The sequence below is a fragment of the Mobula hypostoma genome, chromosome 26 (genome assembly GCF_963921235.1).
Source record: "Mobula hypostoma chromosome 26, sMobHyp1.1, whole genome shotgun sequence".
NCBI lineage: Eukaryota > Metazoa > Chordata > Chondrichthyes > Myliobatiformes > Myliobatidae > Mobula > Mobula hypostoma.
Window position 1 is genome coordinate 7,057,074 of NC_086122.1, and position 24,757 is coordinate 7,081,830.

A 24,757-nucleotide genomic window follows, 5' to 3' on the forward strand; every position below is an offset into this window, starting at 1 on the left:
CTCTGTTGGGATTATACATTAACTCACACTGCGCAGCAGGCATTAATCCATCCGCTGTTTGAGTTGCCCTAACGCTTTTTCCCATGCTTCTCCTCTAGGATTCTGAAATTCCTGGTAGCAAAGAGGAAATTTAAAGAGACCTTGCGGCCGTACGATGTCAAAGATGTGATAGAACAATACTCTGCAGGACACTTGGACATGTTGGGCCGGATCAAGAGCCTCCAGTCCAGGTCAGTCAAGCGTTGCCTTCTGAGTCAGCATCTCAGGTCTCAGGGAACTGGTTTGCACGCTTCGTTTGGCACAGGGGCTAGTCCCACTTTGGTGGCAGTTTTCGCCTTCCATTGCCTTTCTACACCACTACAGGTGGTCCCACAGGCAGTAACCTGCCACAACTCCATGGACTCTGGCTACTGGAATACCTTTAATGTGAAAGAACTGGTCAAGAGCAGTTTTGGAAAATAAGGAGACTTGGTCTTGAAGAGATTTAAATACAGGCATAAGAACTTGTACTAAAATAGCCGGTTCCCTCAGGAATTCCTCAAAACACTGCTGTAAAAACAAAACAGCTTCTTTACACTATATGAATTTTTCCTTCTACTCACACTATTGTTGCTGATGTGATTTGCCCATCACCAAATTAAAGTTTAAAGTTCCCTATCAGTATGTTATAAGAACCTTATCAAATTTAATTGCTATATACATTTACATTAACAAAGATAATACAGGTATTACATGTTACAAGCACCACTAAGCCCCTGATTTATACCATGCCCTGTGCTACTCCCACTGTTTGGAGACCTGCAGGAGACTGCTAATGTTTTCTGTGCCCTGCTTTCCTTTAACTTTGCACAGACCAGTTTTATTTCTTGATTTGCTCACGGAAGATCACACTATTTTCTTGCCTTCGTTCTTTCTTTTTTATCAGGGGAGCTCCCCCTGCCTCCAGCCTCCCTTTCCACCTTCTCAAAGTTAATTTGCCTGGAATAGTTCTTTCCCAGACTTAGCTACATTTTAACATGGTCTGTGTAATGGGGACTAATAGATTAGATCCATTTATTTCTAATCCCATCGTTCTTCCACCATGTTACAAATTCCTCATGCCAATAAGATGAAGAGATTTTCACTAGTTTCTTTACTTTGGCTGTAATACCCCTGTGCTCTTTCCTGTTCCTGTGTTCCACCCTATCGTGATAAACTCTGGTTATCATTACACAATCCACTATCATTTCTTTCTATATTACCCGAACCAGAACCCTCCCTCTCCCACCAATTTAATTTAAAGCCTTATTGTTCCCCTGTTTACTCAATTCACAAGACATGTCCAAGACTGATTCAAAACAAGCCATATCACAGTGAAGCCATTCACTCTTCGTGTCATTCTCAAGCCATTGCCACGTGCACTGAATCACATTTGCAGCAGAGTACTCCAAGTGCACAGAATCTGAAACCAGACCATGCAGGTCAGCGTCCATGAGGAGAGAGGGTAAGACAGCGTCTGAGGCCAACGATCCTTCATCAGAACTGGAAAAGTGAGGAGGCAACCACGTTCTGAGGTGGGAAGAACAGAGGGAACGTCTGTGATTGGTGCAGACTGGAGTTGTCGGGGTAACAATGACTTTAAAAAATGGGCAAAGACAGAAGAGGAAAACAGAGATTAAAATAGAAAGATCTGTAGACTGGGGAATATAGGGAGTGGTTATCTGAAACTGTTTAATTCCATATTAAGTTTTGAGCACTGCAAAATGCCCTGTTGGAAGGTGCCTAATTGAGTTTACCCTGGGCGTCACTGGAGCAGTGCAGGAGGCAAAGTTAGAGAGGTCGGTCTGGAATGGTGAGCTTAAAGTAACAAGAACACCCTTGCCAACTGAATAGGTGTGTTTACAAAGTGGTCTACAGGGTAAAGGATAAAGACACATCAGCACGGACCAGCGGCCAATCCGGACATTGGAAGTTTTGAGAGGAGGAGACTTCAGTTAGGTCCACTGCCCAAGGATGAAAGGCAGCAGCAGGTCAGGTCAGCGAGAAAGAGCTTTGACCAGCGTTTGGGATCGATCAGCAAGGACAAATCAAAGGAAGGCAGGGGCATACACAGCAGCCATCGTCACAGTGGCGGTCTTCTGAGTGAACAGAGTCAGAGTGGTGATCTTGAAGCTCTCTTCAGCGTAGAGGGGCTTCACTCAGAGAAAGCAAAGGAAAGAAAAGCTCGTTTTTTTCATTCTCTTCTTTATATCTGCTCAGCTAGGATAGTAGAGATGCCAGGCGAGATAGTGGAATGCTCCTCTTGCAGGATGTGGGAAGGCAGGGAGACGTCCAGTGGCCCTGACGACTACAACTGCGGGAAGTGCTTCCAGCTGCAGCTCTTAACAAACCGCGTTAAGGAGTTGGAGCTGGAACTGGGTGAACTCTGGATCATTTGGGAGGCTGAGGGGTGATGGATAGGACATACAGAGAGGTAGTTGCACCCAAGGTGCAGGACACAGGAAACTGGATGACAGTCAGGAAGGAGAAGGGTTTAAAGAGCCAGTGCAGAGCACCCTTGTGGCCATCCCCCTCTATAACAGGATATCACTTTGGATACCGTGGGGGGGATGAGCTAACAGAGGAAAGTCACAGTGATCAGGTCTCTGGCACTGGGTCTGCCTCTGTGACTCAGAAGGGAAGCGAGGAGAAGAAGCACACTGTGGCGATAGGGGATTCATTAGTTAGGGGAATGAACAGGAGGGTCTGTGGGCGAGAACGAGATTCTAGGATGGTATGTTGCCTCCTGTGTGCTACGGTCCAGATTAAGTCCTCAGCATTCTTAAGTGAGTGGGTGAACAGCCAGAAGTGGTGGTCCATGTAGGTACCGATGACATGGGTAGGACGAGTGACAAGGTTCTGCATAGGGAGTTCAGGGAGTTAAGTGCTAAGTTAAAGGGCAGGACCTCTAGGGCTGTGATCTCAGGACTGCTACCCATGCCATATGTTAGTAAGGCCAGAACTAGGAAGATTATACAGTTTAATACATGGCCAAGGAGTTGGTGTAGGAGGGAGGGCATAAGATTTTTGGATCATTGGGCTCTGTTCCAGGGAAGGTGGGACCTGTACAAAAGGGATGGTTTGCACCTGAACTGGAGGGGGACTAATATCCTAGCGGGAAGGTTTGTTAATGCTGCACGGTGGGGTTTAAACCAGAGTTGCAGGGGGTTAGGAGCCAGAGTCCCAGAACAGTTAGTGGAGAGGTTGTGGAGGCAGATGTTGGTTAAGACCTCAGACAAAGTTAGGAAAATTTCTATGCAAGAAGTATTGTAGAAAAGGCAGATGATTGTGCTGAAGATGGGGTAGCTGGTTTACAAACAGAGGCAATGAGAGGTTGATAGGACAAAATTGCAGTCAACAGGATGGGTTGCAAGGTGAAAGGCGTACAAAATCAAAAAGGGTGAACACAGGTCTGAAGATGTTGGATTTGAATGTAGGTGAACTTGCAGCACAGTTACAAATTGGCAGGTACGATGTTGTAGGCATCACTGAACCATGACTGAAAGAAGATTATAGCTGGGAGCTTAATGTCCAAGGATACACATTGTAATGAAAGGATAGGCAGGAAGGCAGAGGGGGTGGTGTTGCTCTGCTGGTAAAAAATGAAATCAAGTCATTAGAAAGAGGTGGCATGGAGTTGAAAGGTGTTGAATCATTGTGGATAGAGCTGAGGAACTGCGAGGGTAACAAGACCCTCATGGGAGTTCTATACAGACCCCCACACCCCCTCCCCGAACAGTAGGAAGGATGTGGCCTACAGATTATGACAGGAGATAGAAAATGCATGCCAAAAGTGCAATGTTACAATAGTCATAGGGGATTTCAATATGCAGGTAGACTGGGAAAATCAGGTTGGTGCTGGATTCTAGGATGGGGAATTTCTAAAGTGGCTTTGTAGTGGCTGAGCCCACTGGAGGATCAGCTGTTCTGGATTGGGTGTTGTGCAGTGAACCAGAATTGATTAGAGAGCTTAAGGTAAAGGAACCCTTAGGGGCCACTGATCATACTATGATCGAATTCACCCTGAAATTTGAGAAGGAGAAGCTAAAGTCAGATGTATCAGTATTACAGTGGAATGAAGAAAATTACAGGGGCATGAGAGGGGAGTTGGCCAGAATTTATTATAAAAGAACACTGGCACAGATGACAGCAGAGCAGCAATGGCTAGAATTTCTGGAGGCGATTTAGAAGGCACAGGATATTTACGTCCCAAAGAGAAAGAGGTCATCTAAAGGAAAGGGGACACACAACCGTGGCTAACAAGGGAAGTCAAAGACAATGTAAAAGCCAAAGAGAGGGCTATAATAGAGCAAAAATTAATGGGAAGTTAGAGGATTGGGAAACTTTTAAAAAATAACAGAAGGCAACTAAAAAATTTATTAAGAAGGTAAAGATAGAATATGAAAGTAACCTAGCCAATAATATTAAAGAGGATACCAAAAGTTTATTCAGATACATAAAGTGTAAAAGAGAGGCAAGAGTAGATATCAGATCGCTGGAAAACGATGCTGGAGAGGTAGTAATCAGGGACAAGGAAATGGCAGATGAACTGAGTAAGTATTTTGCATGAGGCACTAGCACTATGGTGGAGTTTCCAGGTTTCAGGGGTCATGAAATGTGTTAAGTTAACATAACTGGACAGAAGGTTCTTGGGAAACTGAAAGGTCTGAAGGTAGATAAGTCACCTGGACCATATGGTGTGTACTCCAGGCTTCCAAAAGAGGTGGCTGAGGAGATCATGGAGGCATTAGTAATGATCATTCTAGAATCACTAGGTTCTAGAATGGTTCTGGAAGGCTGGAAAATTGTTAATGTCACTCCACTCTTCAAGAAGGAAGTGATACTGAAAAAAGGAAACTGACCTCAGTGGTTAGGAGGATGTTGGAGTGGATTATTAAGGACAAAGTCTCAGGGTGCTTGGAGGCACATGATAAAATAGGCTGTAATCAGTATGGTTTCCTCAAGGGAGAAACTTGCCTGACAAATCTGTTGGAATTCTTTGAAGAAATAACAAGCAGAATAGACAAAGGAGAATCAGTTGATGTTGTGTACTTGGATTTTCAGAAGGCCATTGACAAGGTGTCACATACGAGACTGCTTAACAAGCTACGAGCCCATGGTATTACAGGAAAGATTCTAACATGGATAAAGAACTGGCTAATTGGCAGCAGGCAAAGAGTGGGAATAAAGGGAGCCTTTTCTGACAGGCTGCCGCTGACTAGTGGTGTTCCACAAGGGTCTGTGTTGGGACCGGTTCCTTTTATGTTATATGTCACTGATTTGGATGATGGAGTTGATGGCTTTGTTGCAAAGTTTGCAGATGATATAAAGATAGGTGGAGGGGCAAGCAGTACTGCTGGAGTCAGTTATCAAGGATGTGATAACAGCACATTTGGAAAGCGGTGAAATGATCGGACAAAGTCAGCATGGATTTGTGAAAGGAAAATCATGTCTGACGAATCTCATAGAATTTTTTGAGGATGTAACTAGTAGAGTGGATAGGGGAGAACCAGTGGATGTGGTATATTTGGATTTTCAAAAGGCTTTTGACAAGGTCCCACACAGGAGATTAGTGTGCAAACTTAAAGCACACGGTATTGGGGGTAAGGTATTGGTGTGGGTGGAGAATTGGTTAGCAGACAGGAAGCAAAGACTGGGAATAAACGGGACCTTTTCAGAATGGCAGGCGGTGACTAGTGGGGTACCGCAAGGCTCAGTGCTGGGACCCCAGTTGTTTACAATATATATTAATGACTTGGATGAGGGAATTAAATGCAGCATCTCCAAGTTTGCGGATGACACGAAGCTGGGTGGCAGTGTTAGCAGTGAGGAGGATGCTAAGAGGATGCAGGGTGACTTGGATAGGTTGGGTGAGTGGGCAAACTCATGGCAGATGCAATTTAATATGGATAAATGTGAAGTTATCCACTTTGGTGGCAAAAATAGGAAAACAGATTATTATCTGAATGGTGGCCGATTAGGAAAAGGGGAGGTGCAACGAGACCTGGGTGTCATTATACACCAGTCATTGAAAGTGGGCATGCAGGTACAGCAGGCGGTGAAAAAGGCGAACGGTATGCTGGCATTTATAGCGAGAGGATTCGAGTACAGGAGCAGGGAGGTACTACTGCAGTTGTACAAGGCCTTGGTGAGACCACACCTGGAGTATTGTGTGCAGTTTTGGTCTCCTAATCTGAGGAAAGACATCTTTGCCATAGAGGGAGTACAAAGAAGGTTCACCAGATTGATTCCTGGGATGGCAGGTCTTTCATATGAAGAAAGACTGGATGAACTGGGCTTGTACTCGTTGGAATTTAGAAGATTGAGGGGGGATCTGATTGAAACGTATAAGATCCTAAAGGGATTGGACAGGCTAGATGCAGGAAGATTGTTCCCGATGTTGGGGAGGTCCAGAACGAGGGGTCACAGGTTTGAGGATAGAGGGGAAGCCTTTTAGGACCGAGATTAGGAAAAACTTCTTCACACAGAGAGTGGTGAATCTGTGGAATTCTCTGCCACAGCAAACTGTTGAGGCCAGTTCATTGGCTATGTTTAAGAGGGAGTTAGATATGGCCCTTGTGGCTACAGGGGTCAGGGGGTATGGAGGGAAGGCTGGGTTCTGAGTTGGATGATCAGCCATGATCATAATAAATGGCGGTGCAGGCTCGAGGGGCCGAATGGCCTACTCCTGCACCTATTTTCTATGTTTCTATGTTTCTATGTTTTCAGGAAGTAGAGAGTCTACAGAAGGACTTACACTGATTAGGAGTATGGGCAAAGGAATGGCAGATGGAATACTGTGTTGGGAAGTGTATGCTCATGCACATTAGTAGAAGAAATAAAATGGTTGATTATTTTCTAAGTGGAGAGAAAACACAAAAAAAAGGTGCAAAGGGACGTTGGAGTCCTTGTGCAAGATTCCTTGAAGGTTAATTTGCAGGTTGAGTCGGTGGTGAGGAAGGCAAATGCAATGTTAGTATTCATTTCGAGAGGACTAGAATGTAAAAGCAAGGATGTAATGTTGTGACTTTATAAAACACTGGTGAGGCCTCCCTTGGAGTATTGTGAGCAGTTTTGGGCCCCTTATCTTAGAAAGGATGTACTGAAACTGGAGAGGGTTCAAAGGAGTTTCATGAAAATGATTCCAGGATTGAATGGTTTGTCATATGAAGAGCATCTGATGGCTCTGGGCCTGTATTCACTGGAATTCAGAAGAATGACGGGTGACTTCATTGAAACCTATCGAAAGGTGAAAAACCTTGATAGAGTGGATGTGAAGAGGATGTTTCCTACAGTGGGAGACTCTAAGACCAGAGGACACAGCCTCACAATAGAGGGGCATCCTTTTAGAACGGAGTTGAGGAGGAATTTCTTTAGCCAGAGAGTGGTGAATCTGTGGAATTCTTTGCCACAGGCAGCTATGAAAGCCAAGTCTTTATGTATATTTAAGGCAGAGGTTGATAGATTCTTGATTGGTCAGGGCATGAAGGGATAGGGGGAGAAGGCAGGAGATTAGGGCTGAGAGGGAAATTGGATCAGTCATGATGAAATGGCAGAGCAGGCTTGATGGGCCAAATGGCCTAATTCTGCTCCTATATCTTATGGTCGAATGGATGCGATAGGCAGAAGGGCCTGTTTCTGTGCTGTCCAACTCGATGACTCGAATGGACTTTTCCAAACCTTGGATTGTCACTGGGCAGATACCTCACTATTACCTAGCCCACAGCTTCCTGACCACTCATGTCAATGGACGGAAAATGGCTTACAAATTCCCAGCTCTTTGCATGCTGCAACAGTAAGGAGTGATTTGGAACTGGAATTGCTTATTATTGTCTGTACTGAGGCACAGCGCAAAACTTACCTTGCATACCATTCATGCAGATCAAGTGCATCGCGGTAGAACAAGGTACAGTAAATCAGTAAGAGAGTGTAACAGCTACAGAGAAATCGCAGACCAGGTGGACAGTAAGGTCAAGATCGTAGCAAAGTAGGCTCTGAGGTTAGGAGTCCATCGTAACCTACTAAGGAATCATTCTATAGCCTTATAACAGTGGGATAGAAGCTGTCCTTGATCCTGGGGGGTAACTGCTTTTATCTTCTGCCTGATGGGAGAAGAAAGAACGTCTGGAGTATGTGGAGTCTTTGATTTTGCTGGCTGCTTTACTGAGGCAGCGAGAAGTGTAGACAGAGTAGACGGAGGGGGTGCTGGAGTCCGTGGTTGTGCATACATGGTCCTTTGCTCTGACTTGATTTCTATTGTCATGCCTTTGGGAGAAGAGTCAGGAGCACAGGCTTACTGTGATCACTCTTGTTCTTAGTCGGCTCTGATGCTTTGCCTCCACAGGGTCGACCAAATCATCGGGAAAGGTCAGGCGCCTACAGAAAAGAAGCTGCGTGATAAAGGAGAGAAGGCTCCACCAGAACTGGAGCTGTTTGACGAGCTGAGCATGATGGGCCGTGTCGTCAAAGTGGAGAAGCAGGTAATTTATTGTGTGGGGTGGGCTGGGGAGGTGGATGAGACTGGACCTCTGTGTGTCTCCTCACTCCTCCAGGATCTATGCAGCATCTCCCCAGTACAGGCGTTGAACCGCTCCCATTCTGAGCAAGGGCAGATCCTACCTCACCTCAAGCCACCACATGTGTACTCACTGTTTTAAACATGGTTGATGGATGTAAAGTGACATGCTTGAATGGAAAATTAATTCTGTTCCTGGGTACAAACCAGTGGTTTTTTAGAAGGGAAGATTGAAATTTCACAGCTTAAGTGCCAGTAACTTATGTACAATATTCCTCATCAGACCCCTGCACTGAAGGTAGACTGTTCCTGTGATGTTCTTACTGTCAATCAGCTAAGTTCTCAACCTCCCTTTCCATTCAACGGATCAAGCAGCTCTTCCAAAATTATTCACCTTTCCCTCCTTCTGCATGGTTCTTTGATAGAGACAAATACACACTAACGAAATGTTCCCTCGGATTCAGAGTTACTTAGCACCTGTGCATCGAAATGTTCAGTGAAACGTGTTAACAGCCGAAGGACGTGCTGGAGACAGCCCGAACGTATCTTTATACTTTATAAAAAAGTGTACTTTATTGTCGCCAAACGATTGATACTAGAACGTACAATCATCACAGTGATATTTGATTCTGCGCTTCCTGCTCCCTGGATTACAAATTGATAATAAATATTAAAAATGTAAATGATAAATCATAAATAGAAAAGAGAAAAATGGAAAGTAAGGTAGTGCAAAAAAACCGAGAGGCAGGTCCGGATATTTGGAGGGTATAGTCCAGATCCGTGTCAGGATCCGTTCAGCAGTCTTATCACAGTTGGAAAGAAGCTGTTCCCAAATCTGGCCGTATGAGTCTTCAAGCTCCTGAGCCTTCTCCCGGAGGGAAGAGAGACGAAAAGTGTGTTGGCTGGGTGGGTCGTGTCCTTGATTATCCTGGCAGCACTGCTCCAACAGCGTGCGGTGTAAAGTGTGTCCAAGGATGGAATATTGGTTTGTGTGATGTGCTGGGCTGTGTTCACGATCTTCTGCAGCTTCTTCTGGTCTTGGACAGGACAACTTCCATACCAGGTTGTGATGCACCCTAGAAGAATGCTTTCTACGGTGCATCTATAAAAATTAATGAGGGTTTTAGGGAACAGGCCAAATTTCTTTAGTTTTCTCATGAAGTAAAGGCGCTGGTGGGCCTTCTTGGCAGTGGACTGTGCTTGGCTGGATCAAGTCAGGTCATTTGTGATATTGACCCCGAGGAACTTAAAGCTTTTGACCTGTTCTACTTGCGCACCACCGATGTAAATTGGGTCCGTCACACGTTCTGGCATCAACACAGCATACCCACAATGTTCTGCAGAACAACAACCACAACAAGAACAACAGCAGCAAAACAGGCAGGCTTCTAACCCCAGGAGACCTTCAGACCTTGAGTCCCAGGCCTTGGACTCACAGACTCACAGATATCAGGACTCTGAAATTATAAGACCATAAGACCATAAGACCATAAATCTGGACAAACTGGCTCAGGGCTCTCTGTGTTGCTTCACCTTGCTTCCCAACATACAGAACTTCAAACACTGCCTCACTCGTTGTGTGCTCCATCCTAATGGGGCTTAGGTATGTTTAACATAGAAACATAGAAAATAGGTGCAGGAGTAGGCCATTCGGCCCTTCCAGCCTGCACCGCCATTTATTATGATCATGGCTGATCATCCAACTCAGAACCCTGCACCAGCCTTCCCTCCATACCCCCTGATCCCTGTAGCCACAAGGACCATATCTAACTCCCTCTTAAATATAGCCAATGAACTGGCCTCAACTGTTCCCTGTGGCAGAGAATTCCACAGATTCACCACTCTCTGTGTGAAGTTTTTCCTAATCTCGGTCCTAAAAGGCTTCCCCTTTATTCTCAAACTGTGACCCCTCGTTCTGGACTTCCCCAACATCGGGAACAATCTTCCTGCATCTAGCCTGTCCAATCCCTTTAGGATTTTATACGTTTCAATCAGATCCCCCCTCAATCTTCTAAATTCCAACGAGTACAAGCCCAGTTCATCCAGTCTTTCTTCATATGAAAGTCCTGCCATCCCAGGAATCAATCTGGTGAACCTTCTTTGTACTCCCTCTATGGCAAGGATGTCTTTCCTCAGATTAGGGGACCAAAACTGCACACAATACTCCAGGTGTGATCTCACCAAGGCCTTGTACAACTGCAGTAGTACCTCCCTGCTCCTGTACTCGAATCCTCTCGCTATAAATGCCAGCATACCATTCGCCTTTTTCACCGCCTGCTGTACCTGCATGCCCACTTTCAATGACTGGTGTATAATGACACCCAGGTCTCGTTGCACCTCCCCCTTTCCTAATCGGCCACCATTCAGATAATAATCTGTTTTCCTATTTTTGCCACCAAAGTGGATAACTTCACATTTATCCACATTAAATTGCATCTGCCATGAATTTGCCCACTCACCCAACCTATCCAAGTCACCCTTCACCGTGCGTTTCGATGTACAGGACTGTAACGGGAGCGAGATTTGCAAAGAAGCGAGGAGAGCAGTTGGGGCCACAGATCACTAGGAGCTGTTGGATTGCACGTGCCAGGAACGAGACTGGGGACAGTTGGGACCTGCCATGTGCCACAGATTGTGGGGTAATTAGATACTGGAAAGGGCCAACAAAAAAAAGTTGGGTTTAATCAGAGCGGCCATTGTATGAGTGGACCAGTGTTGAAGTAGGAACTGAGTCTTTGGCCCAGAGATGCTTCACTAAGGAGAAGTGAAGGCTATAAGGAGATTTTTCAGGTCATTTCTTTTCTTCCTTTCTTTCTCATTGCACAGTTAGAGCCGTGCACTCCCGGCAGGATAGAGGAATGCTTCTCTTTGTGGAATGTGGGAAGGCAGGGTGACCTCCAGTGTCCCTGATGACCACACTTGCAAGAAGTGCATGTGGCTGCAGTTGCTTATGGACAGTGCTAAGGAATTGGGAGTTGGAGCTGGATGAATTCTGGATCGTTCAGGAGGCCAGGGGGTGGGGGAGGGTTGATTGACAGGCGAGACAGTGGGGGAGTTACACTTAAGGTGCAGGACATGGGTAACTGAGTGACCATCAGGAAGGGGAAAGGGGATAGGTAACTAGAGCAGGATACCCCTGTGGTCATTCCACTCAATAACAGGTATGTTGCTTTGGATACTGTTGGAGTGGGTCGGGGGAGGATGACCGAGCAGTGGAAAGCCACCGTAGTCAAATCTCTGGCTCTGTGACTCAAAGGTAAAGGGGGATGGAGAAGAGGTGAGCTGTAATGATAGGGGATTCAGTGCTTAGGGGAACAGACAGGAGGTTCTGTGGATGGGAACAAGATTCCCGGATGGCATGTTGCTTTCTGGGTGCTGGGATGAGGAACAACTCAGATCGGGTCTGGAGCGTTCTTAAGTGGGAGGGTGAACAGTCAGAGGTCCTGGTCCACATCGGAACCAATGACATGAGTAGGAAGGATGAGAAGATCCTGCAGAGTGAGTTCAGAGAGTTAGGTGCTAGACTGAAGGACAGGACCTCCAGTGTTGTAATCTCAAGTTGTGCCAGTGGGACCAGAAGTAGGAAGATCATACAGTTTAACACTTGGCTAAGGAGATGATGAAGGAGGTAGGGCTTCAGATTTTTGGATCATTGGTCTCTCTTTCAGGGAAGGTGGGACCTGTACAGAAAGGACAGTTTGCAGCTGAACTGGAGGGTTTGCTGCATGGGGCGGGGTTACTCTAGAGTTACAGGGGACGGGAACCAGTGCACCAGATAACGGAGAGGTTGCGGGGAAAGATGCATTAAGCCTACACACAAAGTCAGGAAACAAAAAGTTGAGCATGATGGGACTGATGTTCTGAGTTACGTATATTTCAATAGAAGCAGAAAAGGCAGGTGAGCTTAGGGCATGGATCAGCATGTGTAATTGTGATATTGTAGCCATTAACCATATAACAATTACAACACTGAAACAGTCCATCTCGGCCCTTCTAGTCCGTGCCAAACTCTTACTCTCACCTAGTCCCACCGACCTGCACTCAGCCCATAACCCTCCATTCCTTTCCTGTCCATATATTTATCCAATTTAACTTTAAATGACAACATCGAACCTACCTCAACCAATTAGTGAGACTTGCTTGCAGGAGGGACAGGACTGGCAGCTCAATGTTCCAGAGTTCCACTGATTTAGACGTGGTAGAGAGGGAGGGATAAAACGGGGAGGGGCACAGAGGGAACATATCATGGCATTGCTCAGACAGGACAGGCTGGAGAGCTCATCTACTCAGGCTGTATGGAACTGAGGAATAAGAAAGGGATGACCACCCAGTGGAATTTAGAGAAGCAAGTTTGTTGAGATACTTGCAAGAAACTTAAGGTTGTGATAGTAGATGAATTTAACCTTCCACATATTGACTGAGATTCCCATAGAGTTAAAAAAGGATGGGATAGAGTTTATCACCCGTGTTCAGGAAAGTTTTTTAATCAATATATAGAGGTCCCAAATAGAGAGATACTGGTTCTCCTATTAGGGAATGAGACAGGGCAGGTGACAGAGGAGTGTGTAGTGGGAAACTTTCGATCCAGTGGTCATAATTCCATCAGTTTCAAGATAATTATGGAGATAGATAATTCCGGTCCTCAGTTTGGGATTCTAAGTTGGAGAAGGGCCAATTTTGATGGTATCAGAAAGGATCTGGCAAGCGTGGATTAGTGTAAATATTGCAGAGGTCCTATCAGAGATATTTTAAAAAGCTTGCAAGGTGATCTGGACCAGCTGGAAAAACTGGCTGAAAAATGACAGAAGCAATTTCATGCAGACAAGTGTGAGGTGTTGAACTTTGGGAGGATAAACCAAGGTGGGACTTACTCGGCGAATGGCAGGACACTGAGGAGTGTGGTGGAACAGAGGGATCTGGGAATACAGATCCGTAATTCCTGGAACGTGGTGTCACAGGTAGATAGGGTTATAAAGAAAACTTTTGGCACATTGGCCTTCATAAATCAAAGTATTGAGCGAAGGAGTTGGAATGTTATGTTGAAGTTGTTAAAGATGTTGGTAAGGAGTAAGTTGGAGTATTATGTGTACCTCTGGTCACCTATCTGCAGGAAAGTTATAAATAAGATTGAAAGAGTGCAGAGAAAATTTACAGAGATGTTGCCAGGACTTGAGGAACTCAATTTTGGGGAAGATTGAACAGGCAATTTTATTCCCTAGAGTATCGGAGAATGAAGGGAGATTTAATAGAAATTTTCAAAATTATGTGGGTTAAAGACAGGGTAAATGCAAGCAGACTTTTTCCACTGAGGTTGGGTGAGAGTAGAACTAAAGGTTTTGAGATAAGTGTGAAAGGTGAAATGTTTTTTTAATTATTCTTTTTTTTTAATTACAAACCAAAAAACAAAAAGAAAAGCACATCTACAAAAGCCACGACCTTAACAAAATCTAATTAAATATTGAGCAGCAAAAGGGAGAAAAATATAAAGGCAAAAGTAAACATACAGAGCAGAGGTGCACCGCACCAAAATCCTCAGTCCTCACCCCGTGAGAAAGTCCAATACAGGGCCCCTTAACCTTTCAAAGATGTCCCCTCTGTCCTCATTACATAGTCTCAGTCTCTCCAGATGTAAAGTATTTGCCAGTTCTCTCAGCCACAGATCGTAGGTAGGCACAGAGTCCATTTTCCACATTTGCAGGATTCACTTCTTAGCTATCACCATTCCAAGCAATACAGCCATTTTTTCATACATATTGGCTGAAGATAGGGAGCTTGCTGCTCGGGGAAAATGAGGGGGATCTTCTTCACTCAGAGGATGGTGAGAGTGTGGAATGAGCTGCCAGTGGAATTGGTGGATGTGGGTTAGATTTCAACATTTAAGATAAATTTGGATATGTACATGGTCGGAGGTTGATAGGACTAGGTATATAAATAGTCCGGCATGGACTGGATTGACCATAGGGCCTGTTTCTCTGCTGTAGTGCTCTACAATTTTACAACTCTATGAACTTTTACCTGAGTGCCACTTTCTACATTAATGTCATATCTTCTGATTCTCATAATAGACGACAGAACACAGAACAGTATTGCACAGGATCAAATCCTTCAGCCCATGATCTATGCCAAGCATGATTCCAAATTAACCTAAATTCCTTTTGCCTGCACATAACCCATATCCTTCCATTTTCTGCATATTCGTGTGCCCAACAAAAAGCATTGTGAGTGCTACAATCACACCTGCTTCCTCTGCCAACCCTCGCTGCACATTCCAAGTACCTAGCTCTCCCTACAAAATAACTTGCACCACACAACTCCCTTAAGTTTTCCCATACTCACCTTAAGGCTACGCCTGCCTGTGTTTGACATTTCTACTCTAGGACGGAGAGATTCTGGGGTCTGCCCTATTGATGTTCCTCATTATTTTATAAACTTCTATTGGGTCTCTCCTGTGTTCCAAAGAAAACAAACCATGTTTGTCCAAACTCTCCTTACTGCTAATAGCCTCCTCCCAACCAACCAGTATCCCAGTAAACCTCTTCTGAAACTTCTGCAGTATCTCTACATCCTTCTCATAATGGGACAAGCAGAACTTCACACAATATTCTAAGTGTGGCTTCAGCAAAGTTTTCTCTAAGTCCGACATGACTTCTCAACATCTATACTCGATGAACCCAGCAATGAAAGCAAGCACGTCATATGCCTTTGTTATCACTCTAAAGGAATGATAAAGCTTCAACTGCCCCAACAGGCAGACTTTCCTGATTGCCTCCTGTTTTAATTCTACTTCCCATTCCCATTCCGACATGACGGCCCATGTCTTCTCCAGCTGCCACACTCTCATGTTGGAGGTAAAGCACCTCATATCTGCCTGGGTAGCCTCCTTCCTAATCATTGATTTCATTAACTTCCAGTAATTTCTCCCCCTCCTCCTTCTTTTTCTATTCCCCATTCTGGCTCCCCTCTTTCTCATTCCATTCTCCTCACCTGCTCTTCATCTCTCTCTGGTTCCACTCCTCCTTCCCTTTCTCCCATGGTCCACTCTCCTCTCCTATCAGATTCCTCTTTCTTCATCGCTTTACCTCTTCCACCTATCACCTCCGAGCTTCTTACTTCATCCCAGTTCCGCCTATCACCTGCCAACTGGTACTCCTTCCCTTTCCCCCACCTTCTTATTCTGGCTGCTTCCCTCTACCTTTCCAGTCCTGATGAAGGGTCTCAGCCCGAAACGTCAACTGATTATTCCTCTCTTGACCTGCTGAGTTCCTCCAGTACTTTGCTTGTGTTCCTCTGGATTTCCAGCATCTGCAGAATCTCTTGCGTTTACCTCTGTACTTTTATGCATTGCCACTCTCAGGGAGGTATTAACCTAGACCCCGAGATCCCTTTGTACATCGAACCCAAAGAGCTATCAGTGGTGTGTTGAATACACTTAATGTCTGAGCTTCCACAGCCCTCTTGGGTAGAGAAGTCCAAAGTGTCGGGGTGAAGGACTTCTGTTTCATCTCTTTGTAGAATGATCAGGCCCTTTTTCTGAGACTGTGAACCTTGATTCTGGTTATACCGGCCAGGAAAAGCATCTGCCCTTTGCACTCAGCTCCGTCAAGCTCCGTACGAGATTTACAGGAAGATGTGTCCTGTTTGGCTGTGCTGTCTGCCGTATCTCCAACAGTGCAGCTCGCTGATGTTCCGCTCCCTTCAGGCCCTGGTATGCCTCCTGGTGGTGGAGCAGTGGTAGGGATGGCTCCCTGCCACCCCGTGCAGTGACCAATGGGGTTAGTCAGCTCCTCGATTTCTGTCCTCCCTCCCCAGCCACGGCCGAAAGCTGCCCTTTTCTGCTTCTTCAGCCAGCTGTCTGGTGGCCTTCCTGAGAATTGTTATGTGTCAAATCAGATCAAATTTCATTCATCTAAACTGTGCATAAAAGCACAGAAATGTAATTGACAGCGAAGAGAGATTGAACTTGAACCCAAATGCAAGGGTTATGTTGCAACTTCATAAAACGCTGATTCGGCCACATCTGGAGTATTGCATACAGTCCTGGTCGCCCCACTATAGGAAGGATGTTGAGGCTTTGGAGAGGGTGCACAAGAGGTTTACCAGGATGCTGCCTGGTTTAGAGAGCATGTGCTATCAAAACTTGGGTTGTTTTCTCTGGAGCAGCAGTGGATGAGGGGAGATCTGATAGAGGTCTACGAGATTATGAGAGGCACAGATAGAGTGGACAGAGAGTATCTGTTTCCCAGGGTTGAAATTTCAAATACCAGAGGGCATGCATTGAAGGTGAGAGGGGGTAGGTAATTTTTTTTACTCAGAGGTTGGTGGATGCCTGGAACGTGCTGCCTGGTGTGGTAATAGAGGCAAATACATTTGAGGCTTTGAAGAGATGTTTGGATAGGCACATGGATGTAAGGAAGGTGGAGGGATATTTACAGATGATGTGGTCTTTTCAACCACTGATTTACAAGCCACAGTGATTCACTCTGGAGAGAGTCACCATACTCCAAGTCAGACGAGAGATAACCCAGGTCAGATTTCAGACCACAGTACCCAGGTAGATCCTTCGCATGATGGCGGTGGTGTGGAGGTAGAGAAGAAGAGGAAGGTCAAGTGGCCAGCAATGGCAGATGAGAAGGCTTGGCGTGTATTTGATGAGGATATCAGTATGATGTTGGAGAACACCCTCAGGTGAACATCAAAGAGAAAGTTGGAAGTGATGGGTGATATGATTTATGATGTTGGAAAGTACAGGTTTGGTTTGGTTGAGTTGAAGAAAGCAAAGCCTACACAGCAACCAAGCAGGCGCCAGAAGGAGATTGGTAGGTTGAGGAGAGAGCTTACATCATTGAAACAGAGGTGGAAGGTAGCAAGTGAGGGTGACAAGCCAGGGCTTGCTGATCTCCGAGAGCATTTTTGAATAAAGTTAGCATCACTCCGTCGTGCAGAGTCACAATGTAAAAAGAGAAAGAAGAGAGAGAAGGCAAGAGAGTCGTTCTTTGAGAACCCTCACGAGTTCATGAAGAAACTGTTTGAACAAAGTAAGAGCGGGCAGCTTAACATCTCTCAATAAGAACTTAAGGATCACCTGGCAAGCACTTACTCTAACGAACAGCGGGAGTCTCTTTTGCTTGACATTTCAGGGCTTGTGAAGCCTACCAAGCCAGGAGTGAAGTTCGATCTGTCAGAACCTAAACCGGCAGAGGTCGAACGGTTCATCAGAAAGGCAAGGTCAGGCTCAGTGCCAGGACCTAATGGAGTGCCGTATAAGGTGTTCAAGAAGTGTGAAGAGCTGAGGAAATACTTGTGGAGATTGTTAAAGGTGGTGTGGAGACAAGGTGTTGTTCCTTTGTCATGGAGTGAGGTTGAAGGAGTATACATCCCGAAGGAAGAGAATTCTTCCACATTGAATCAGTTCCGACCAATATCACTCCTGAATGTAGAGGGGAGGATTATGTTTGGCATTCTGACAGAAAGAATATCTTCATTTGTGATAGAGAATGGATTAGGAAATACATCTGTGCAGAAGGCAGGAGTACCAGGCTTCCCGGGATGACTTGAACATTCTAGTATGATATTGCATACCATCCAGGAGTCGAAAAGGTTGAGAAGAAATCTGGCTGTAGTTTGGCTTGATCTGGCAAATGTGTATGGTTCTGTTCCCCATGTCCTGAGTTTGCGATGGAATTCCTATGGATTCCTGCTAAGGTGAGGAACTTTGTTACACAGTGCTACAACGATTTCCGGATGAGGTTTTCCACTCAGCAGTTTACAACTAGGTGGCAGAGCTTGGATGTAGGAATCCCAATGGGATGTGCAATTTCACCCATCCTTTTTGTGTTAGCCATGGAGGTTATTGTGAGGGCTGCAGAATCAGTGGGACCAGGTGGGATCAGTGGGACCACCAATATGAGCATTCATGGATGATCTCACCCTTTTGGGTCCCAGCACGGAGACAGTGGAAAATGAACTATCTAGACTAGAGGAGCTAATGGATTGGGGAAGAATGAAGTTCAAGACCAAGAAGTCAAGGAGCCTTGTTCTTAGGAGAGGAAAGCTGGTTGACTTTCATTTCACCCTTTGTGGAGAGGAGATTCCATCCATTCAGGTCCAACCAGTTAAGAGCCTTGGGCGATGGTACACAGAGGAGCTGAGAGACACCAAGAGGATTCAAGAGACAGGAGAACAGATCAGCAGAGATCTGATGTCTATTGACAAGTGTGGCTTGCCTGGCAAGTTGAAGTTGTGGTGCTTGCAGTACGGACCGATGCCATGGATAATGTGGCCGCTAACTGTCTATGAAGTGGCAATGTCCCATGTTGAGGCAATGGAACAGAAGATGAACAAGTATGTGAAGAAGTGGCTTGGAGTACCGAGCAGCCTCACCAATGTTGCAATCCACAGTAGCCAGACAAAGCTTACCATCCCAGTGCAATCCCTTGTTGAGGAAGTCAAGGTAGCCAAGGTAAGATCACTCTTGATGCTTCGAAACTCAGAAGACCCTGTCATCGATAACACTCAGCCGGATGTGAGATCAGGCAGGAAGTGGTCAGCCCGTGTAGCAGTTGATGAGGCAGGGTCTAGATTGAAGCACAAGGAGATGGTTGGGGCTATCCAGCTAGGCCGCCAGGAACTTGGATGGACAACCCACAAGTGGTGGTCATCTTCTACAGGTAAGGAGCGCCGTGAGCTTGTAACACAAGAAATAAGAGAGGTAGAAGAGGAGAAGAGGTTAACTAAAACAGCTGGCCTGGCCAAACAAGGGGCTTGAACCTGGTGGGAAAGTGTTGAACAACGACACCTATCTTGGAATGTTCTGTGGCAGATGGAACTGCTCCACATTTCTTTTCTATGCAGAGCAGCGTACGATCTGCTCCCAACACCTGCCAACCTCAGCACCTGGTATGAAGATAAGACAGACAGGTGTGCTGCTTGTGGCGAGAAGGGAACACTTCAACATATTTTGAGTGCATGCAGAGTCGATCTTTCCAGCGGCATGTACACTTGGAGACTTAACAACGTTCTCAAAGTTGTAACAGAATCGGTTGAGCAGACAGTACTGCAGCACAACTTATCTCATGCCCCATGCTGCACAGAACATCGCGTATCATTTGTGAACGAAGGCTCCAAGTCAAGGGTGTACAGCACAGGCTCACGATCAAGCATACTTGCTGCAGCCAATGATTGGTGTGTCAAGGCTGACCTGGACGGGAAAGGCAGTTTCCCGGAGCAAATAGCTTTCACCACATTGTGTCCAGATATAATCGTATGGTCTGACACCAGTAGAGAAGCGGTTATTGGTGAACTCACAGTCCCCTGGGAAAACAACACCGATGAAGCCCATGAGCGCAAGTTAACCAAGTATGCAGAGTTGAGATCAGAGTGCAGAGACAGAGGGTGGAAGGTCTCATGCTATCCATTCGAAATAGGCTGCCGTGGATTTATTGCGTTCACTCTGCAGAAGTGGCTGCGTGACCTTGGCTTCATTAGAAGAGAGATCAAGTCAACCAGCAGGGCTGTAGCTGAGGCAGCAGAGACAGGATCAGCATGAGTGTGGACCAAGTATGTCCAGAGGGGCAGATAGTCGGACAGTGTATACATCTTTTGTATAGACACCTGAAGAGCAGACTATCTGTTGGATGGAAGTGACCAACAACTCTGATAGAGGCAGATGCCAAGTTTTTAAGCTCATCAGTGGGAGATGGTGCGTTAGCACTGCTGGCCCACCACCTCGACGGAGTCTTGATCATAAGTGGGCCGAAACTCCTGAAGACAGGTGGCAGATCAACTGATGATCCCACTGGTGATAGCACAGGACAGTTAACATCTTAGTCCACGTGTATTTTGTAACTGATGGTGCAGGTAGGAGGAGTTAGTATTTGGGTGTTTTTGATTTTCTTTTCAGATGTTTCAGGACAACATTGTGCGCTGAACGACCTGTTCCTGACTATTCCGTGTTCAACTTTCCATGTGACTGGAAATTCCAGTCAGCCACATGAGGGCAGTAGAGTGCCACATTGGTGGGAGACCAGCAACCTCTCTGTCTGCTGGCACTCTCGGGGCCTGGGAGGTGGCCCCTGGAGCCCATCGGTGGGGGGGGGCGGGGAACTGATCAAGCCCGTACTGGGTCTAAGAAAAACGAGAATAGTGGTGGGTGATAGAGTGGGAGCATATAACCATATAACAATTACAGCACGGAAACAGGCCATCTCGGCCCTTCTAGTCCATGCCAAATTCTTACTCTCACCTAGTCCCACTGACCTGCACTCAGCCCATAACCCTTCATTCCTTTCCTGTCCATATACCTATCCAACTTAACTTTAAACGACAACATCAAACCTGCTTCAACCACTTCTGTTGGAAGCTCATTCCACACAGCTACCACTCTCTGAGTAAAGAAGTTCCCCCTCAAGTTACCCCTAAACTTTTGCCCTTTAACTCTCAACTCATGTCCTCTTGTTTGAAACTCCCCCATTCTCAATGGAAAAAGCCTATCCACATCAACTCTATCTATCCCCCTCATAATTTTAAATACCTGTATCAAGTCCCCCCTCAACCTTCTACGTTCCAAAGAATAAATACCTAACTTGTTCAACCTTTCTCTGTAACTTAGATGATGAAACCCAGGGTAACATTCTAGCAAATCCTCTCTGTACACTATCTATTTTGTTGACATCTTTCCTATAATTCGGTGACCAAGACTGTACACAATACTCCAAATTTGGCCTCACCAATGCCTTGTACAATTTCAACATTACATCCCAACTCCTATACTCAATGCTCTGATTTGGAAAGGCCAGCATACCAAAAGCTTTCTTCACCACCCTATCCACATGAGATTCCATCTTCAGGAACTATGCATCATTATTCCTAGATCCCTCTGTTCTACTGCCTTCTTCAATGCCCTACCATTTACCATGTATGTCCTATTTTGATTAGTCCTACCAAAATGTAGCACCTCACATTTTTCAGCATTAAACTCCACCTGCCATCTTTCAGCCCACTCTTCTAACTGACCTAAATCTCTCTGCAAACTTTGAAAACCTACTTCCTTATCCACAACTCCACCCATCTTAGTATCATCTGCATACTTACTCATCCAATTTACCACCCCATCATCCAGTAGAGAGAATTTATCACCCAGTAGAGAGAAGGCAGATTGGTGAAAAGAGAGAGACTGAGATTACCTGGTGGTGGGATAAAGTGATCAGATTTGGGATCAAAATCAGAAGGTGAGAGATGCAGGAATCGGTGGAAATAATGGGTGATTGCAATGGGAATGGTAGGAAGGGTTTAGTTCAGTGTATGGGAGTCAACTAAGGATGAAAGTAAATCACTTATTTCCTGGTCTAGGAAGGCCAATTTCTCCAAGGAGTGCCCAACAATAGGTAGTGCCACAGTCCACCAGAAACCATGATATGGGGAGTCACGTCATCTCACACAGTCCGAAGAAAATGTTGTGGCCAAGTTTTCCAAGTGTTGTGAAGCAATAATTATTAATTTGTTTCACTTCCATTTTCATTTGCATTGAGCTGAAAATAAGCATTGTGCAATTCAGCTTCTACACCTAGTATGTTACTTGGAATTGAGGGGACACTGGCAGAGTTTATAAAATGACAAGGAACGTAGATAGAATAGACAGCTGGTATCTTTTTCTCAGGGTCAGGTGACAGGTGCTCTAAGGAATAAAGATCCAACATGGCCAACCTCTCCCTATAACCCAGGCAGCATCTTCACAGGTCTCTTCCTTACCCTCTTGATGATGTCTTTCCAATGACAGGGTGACCAAAACTGTACACAATACTCCAAGAGCAGTCTTAACAACATAATGTGATAGCTCACTGAACACTCTGAAAGATCACAGTGTGTGTGCCAGGTGATAAAGGTAATCAGTGGACCTTTGACCATCGAGAGACCTTCCCAAACTGGAAAACTGAGACATTTCCAATGCAGAGTTGCTGATTGCCACTGAAGGCCCTGTAACCATGACGAGCCATCAGACACCAAGCTCCATCTCCAATCTGCCAGGCCATTTGGTTATTTTAAATCATAACTCGAGAGTTTCTGTTAACCAGTAAAGGAAAGGGAGAATTACCTATGCTTTCCAGTGAGTCACAGCACAGGCCCAGATTTGGTATGGTCCTTCTCAAAGAAGGCCAGAAAACATTATTAAAATCCCCATGTACACCAAGCACACAAAATACACCTTTTTATTGATGCAGCTTTGAAAGCATCCTATCGGGAAACTTCACGGTTTGGTATGGAAACTTCTCTGCCCATGACCACAGGAAACTACAGAGAGTTGTGGGCACACATCACAGAAATGAGCCTCCCCTCCTTCGACTCTGTCTACGCTTCTCATTGTCTCAGTAAAGTAGCCAGCATAATCAAAGTCCCCAATCACCTCACATTCTCTCTTCTCCCCCTTCCCTTTGGGCAGGATGTACAAGAGCTTGAAAGAAGCTGAAGGACAGCTTCTTTCCTGCTGTTATGAGACTATTGAATGGTCTCCTAAGATGGACTCTTCACCTCGCAGTCTAAATCATTATGGCCTTTTACCTTATTGTCTACCTACATTGCAGTTTCTCTGTGGCTGTTGCACTTTATTCTGCATTCTTATGTGATTTTTCCTTCTACTACCTCAATGTGATGAAAAGATCTGCATAGATGGCATGCAGAACAAAGTTTTTTACTACCCTCAGTACATGTGACAATAGTAAATAGTAATAATTTATCACACTCCTGGCCGTGTCCAAAACGCACACTACCAGGTTCAGGAATAGTTTTTACCCTATAACCACCGGGCTCCTGAACTAGCAGAGAAAACTTCACTAACCTCAACTCTGAACAGATCCCACAGACTCGCTTTCGAGGACTCTACAACACATGTTCTCAGTATTATTTATTTATTTGCACAGTTTGTCTTCTTCTGTAGTTTGTCAGTCTTTACTTATGTACACTTTTTTCAGAAATTCTGTTGTACTTTTTTATTTTCCTGTGAATACCTGCAAGAAGATGAACCTCAAAATATAGCATGTGGTGACATATACGTACTTTGATGATAAATTTACTTTGACTTTGACTTTAACATCTTCACATTCCTCAGGTAGTTCAAGTTTTGCCCGACTGTATTCTCAGTCTTCCCTTGGATACATGCTCTGTCTTTTCTCTCCATGTTCCAGGTGCAGTCCATCGAGCAAAAGCTGGACATGTTGCTGATGATCTACGGACAAAGTTTAAGCAAAGGTTCAGCCACAGCACTGACACTGGCTGCGATGAACATTCCTCTAATAGACCAGGACCTGACCTCTGACTATCATAGCCCGGTGGACACTACAGATAGTTCCATGTCTACCCAGACATTAAACGTATCGACCCATACAAATCTTGAAGAAAGTCACTAGAAGATCCAGGTGACCCACACTCATCTATACTCAGCAGACATTAATTACATGGATTCACACCAACAAACCATAGGAGACACTTCTAAATGATTATTGTTATTTTTCATTTTAATTTAATATCTCTTCTGTATTGGTCATCAATTGTCGAAGAATATCCCAGCACTTCCAGGAATACTTAAACTTCAAGGAATATCTTAAGGACTATTACTAATCCAAATCTGAAAATGATTGGGGATGCAGGAAAAAATAGCATTCATTAGCAAAGCCCACCGACATCCACAAACAAGGCTTGTGAAAGAAACCCAACTGCAATAGTGCAACTCAATGTGAAAGAGACTACTCGGGCTGAAATAATGGATAGGATCTCCAGAGAGGGGGAATTTCCTATTTACTACTCTGAACATTCCAATGAAACAGTTTATTATGTTCCTTGTGTGACTGAGGTCACTGGTAATGTGTGACTTTCCTCACCGAAGCCATTATGTGAAAAGTCAGAAGCACACAACGTACCGCAAGGTCAGTAGACACAGGATTGCAGAGGATTGTGACTGTAGGAACTGACGAAGGTCAAAACTCTGTTGAAAATTGACTGTCCCTCAGTGATGAGCAACATGTCATTGACTTCACCAAACGGCATTCAAGGAAATGCATGTTCAATCAAAATGGGATGATAAAGAAAGGGTTAGGAAAATTCTTTTTTTAATCGGAGAATGCTCAGGAGCAATTCAATCCAATCCTGCTTGAAGGGGGAATTTAAGGTTTAAATATAATGGCTTGGATTTTCCACTGCTGCTTGCGTACTCTTGTCCTTGTCCTGCTAAAGATG

The 24,757-nt window shown here is 45.1% G+C and overlaps 1 protein-coding gene across 1 annotated transcript in view; it reads left to right on the plus strand.

Annotated features, from left to right (window-relative positions):
- LOC134338073 (potassium voltage-gated channel subfamily KQT member 4-like) overlaps positions 1 to 23,965 on the plus strand; it is a 224,352-nt gene extending 200,387 nt beyond the window's left edge. The window contains exons 12-14 of the mRNA XM_063033606.1: positions 99 to 230; positions 8,363 to 8,498; positions 23,710 to 23,965. Coding sequence (XP_062889676.1) covers positions 99 to 230; positions 8,363 to 8,498; positions 23,710 to 23,931 — 490 coding nt within the window. The 3' untranslated portion in view covers positions 23,932 to 23,965. The remainder of the gene's footprint in view (positions 1 to 98; positions 231 to 8,362; positions 8,499 to 23,709) is intronic.
- The last annotated feature ends 792 nt before the right edge of the window (positions 23,966 to 24,757 follow it).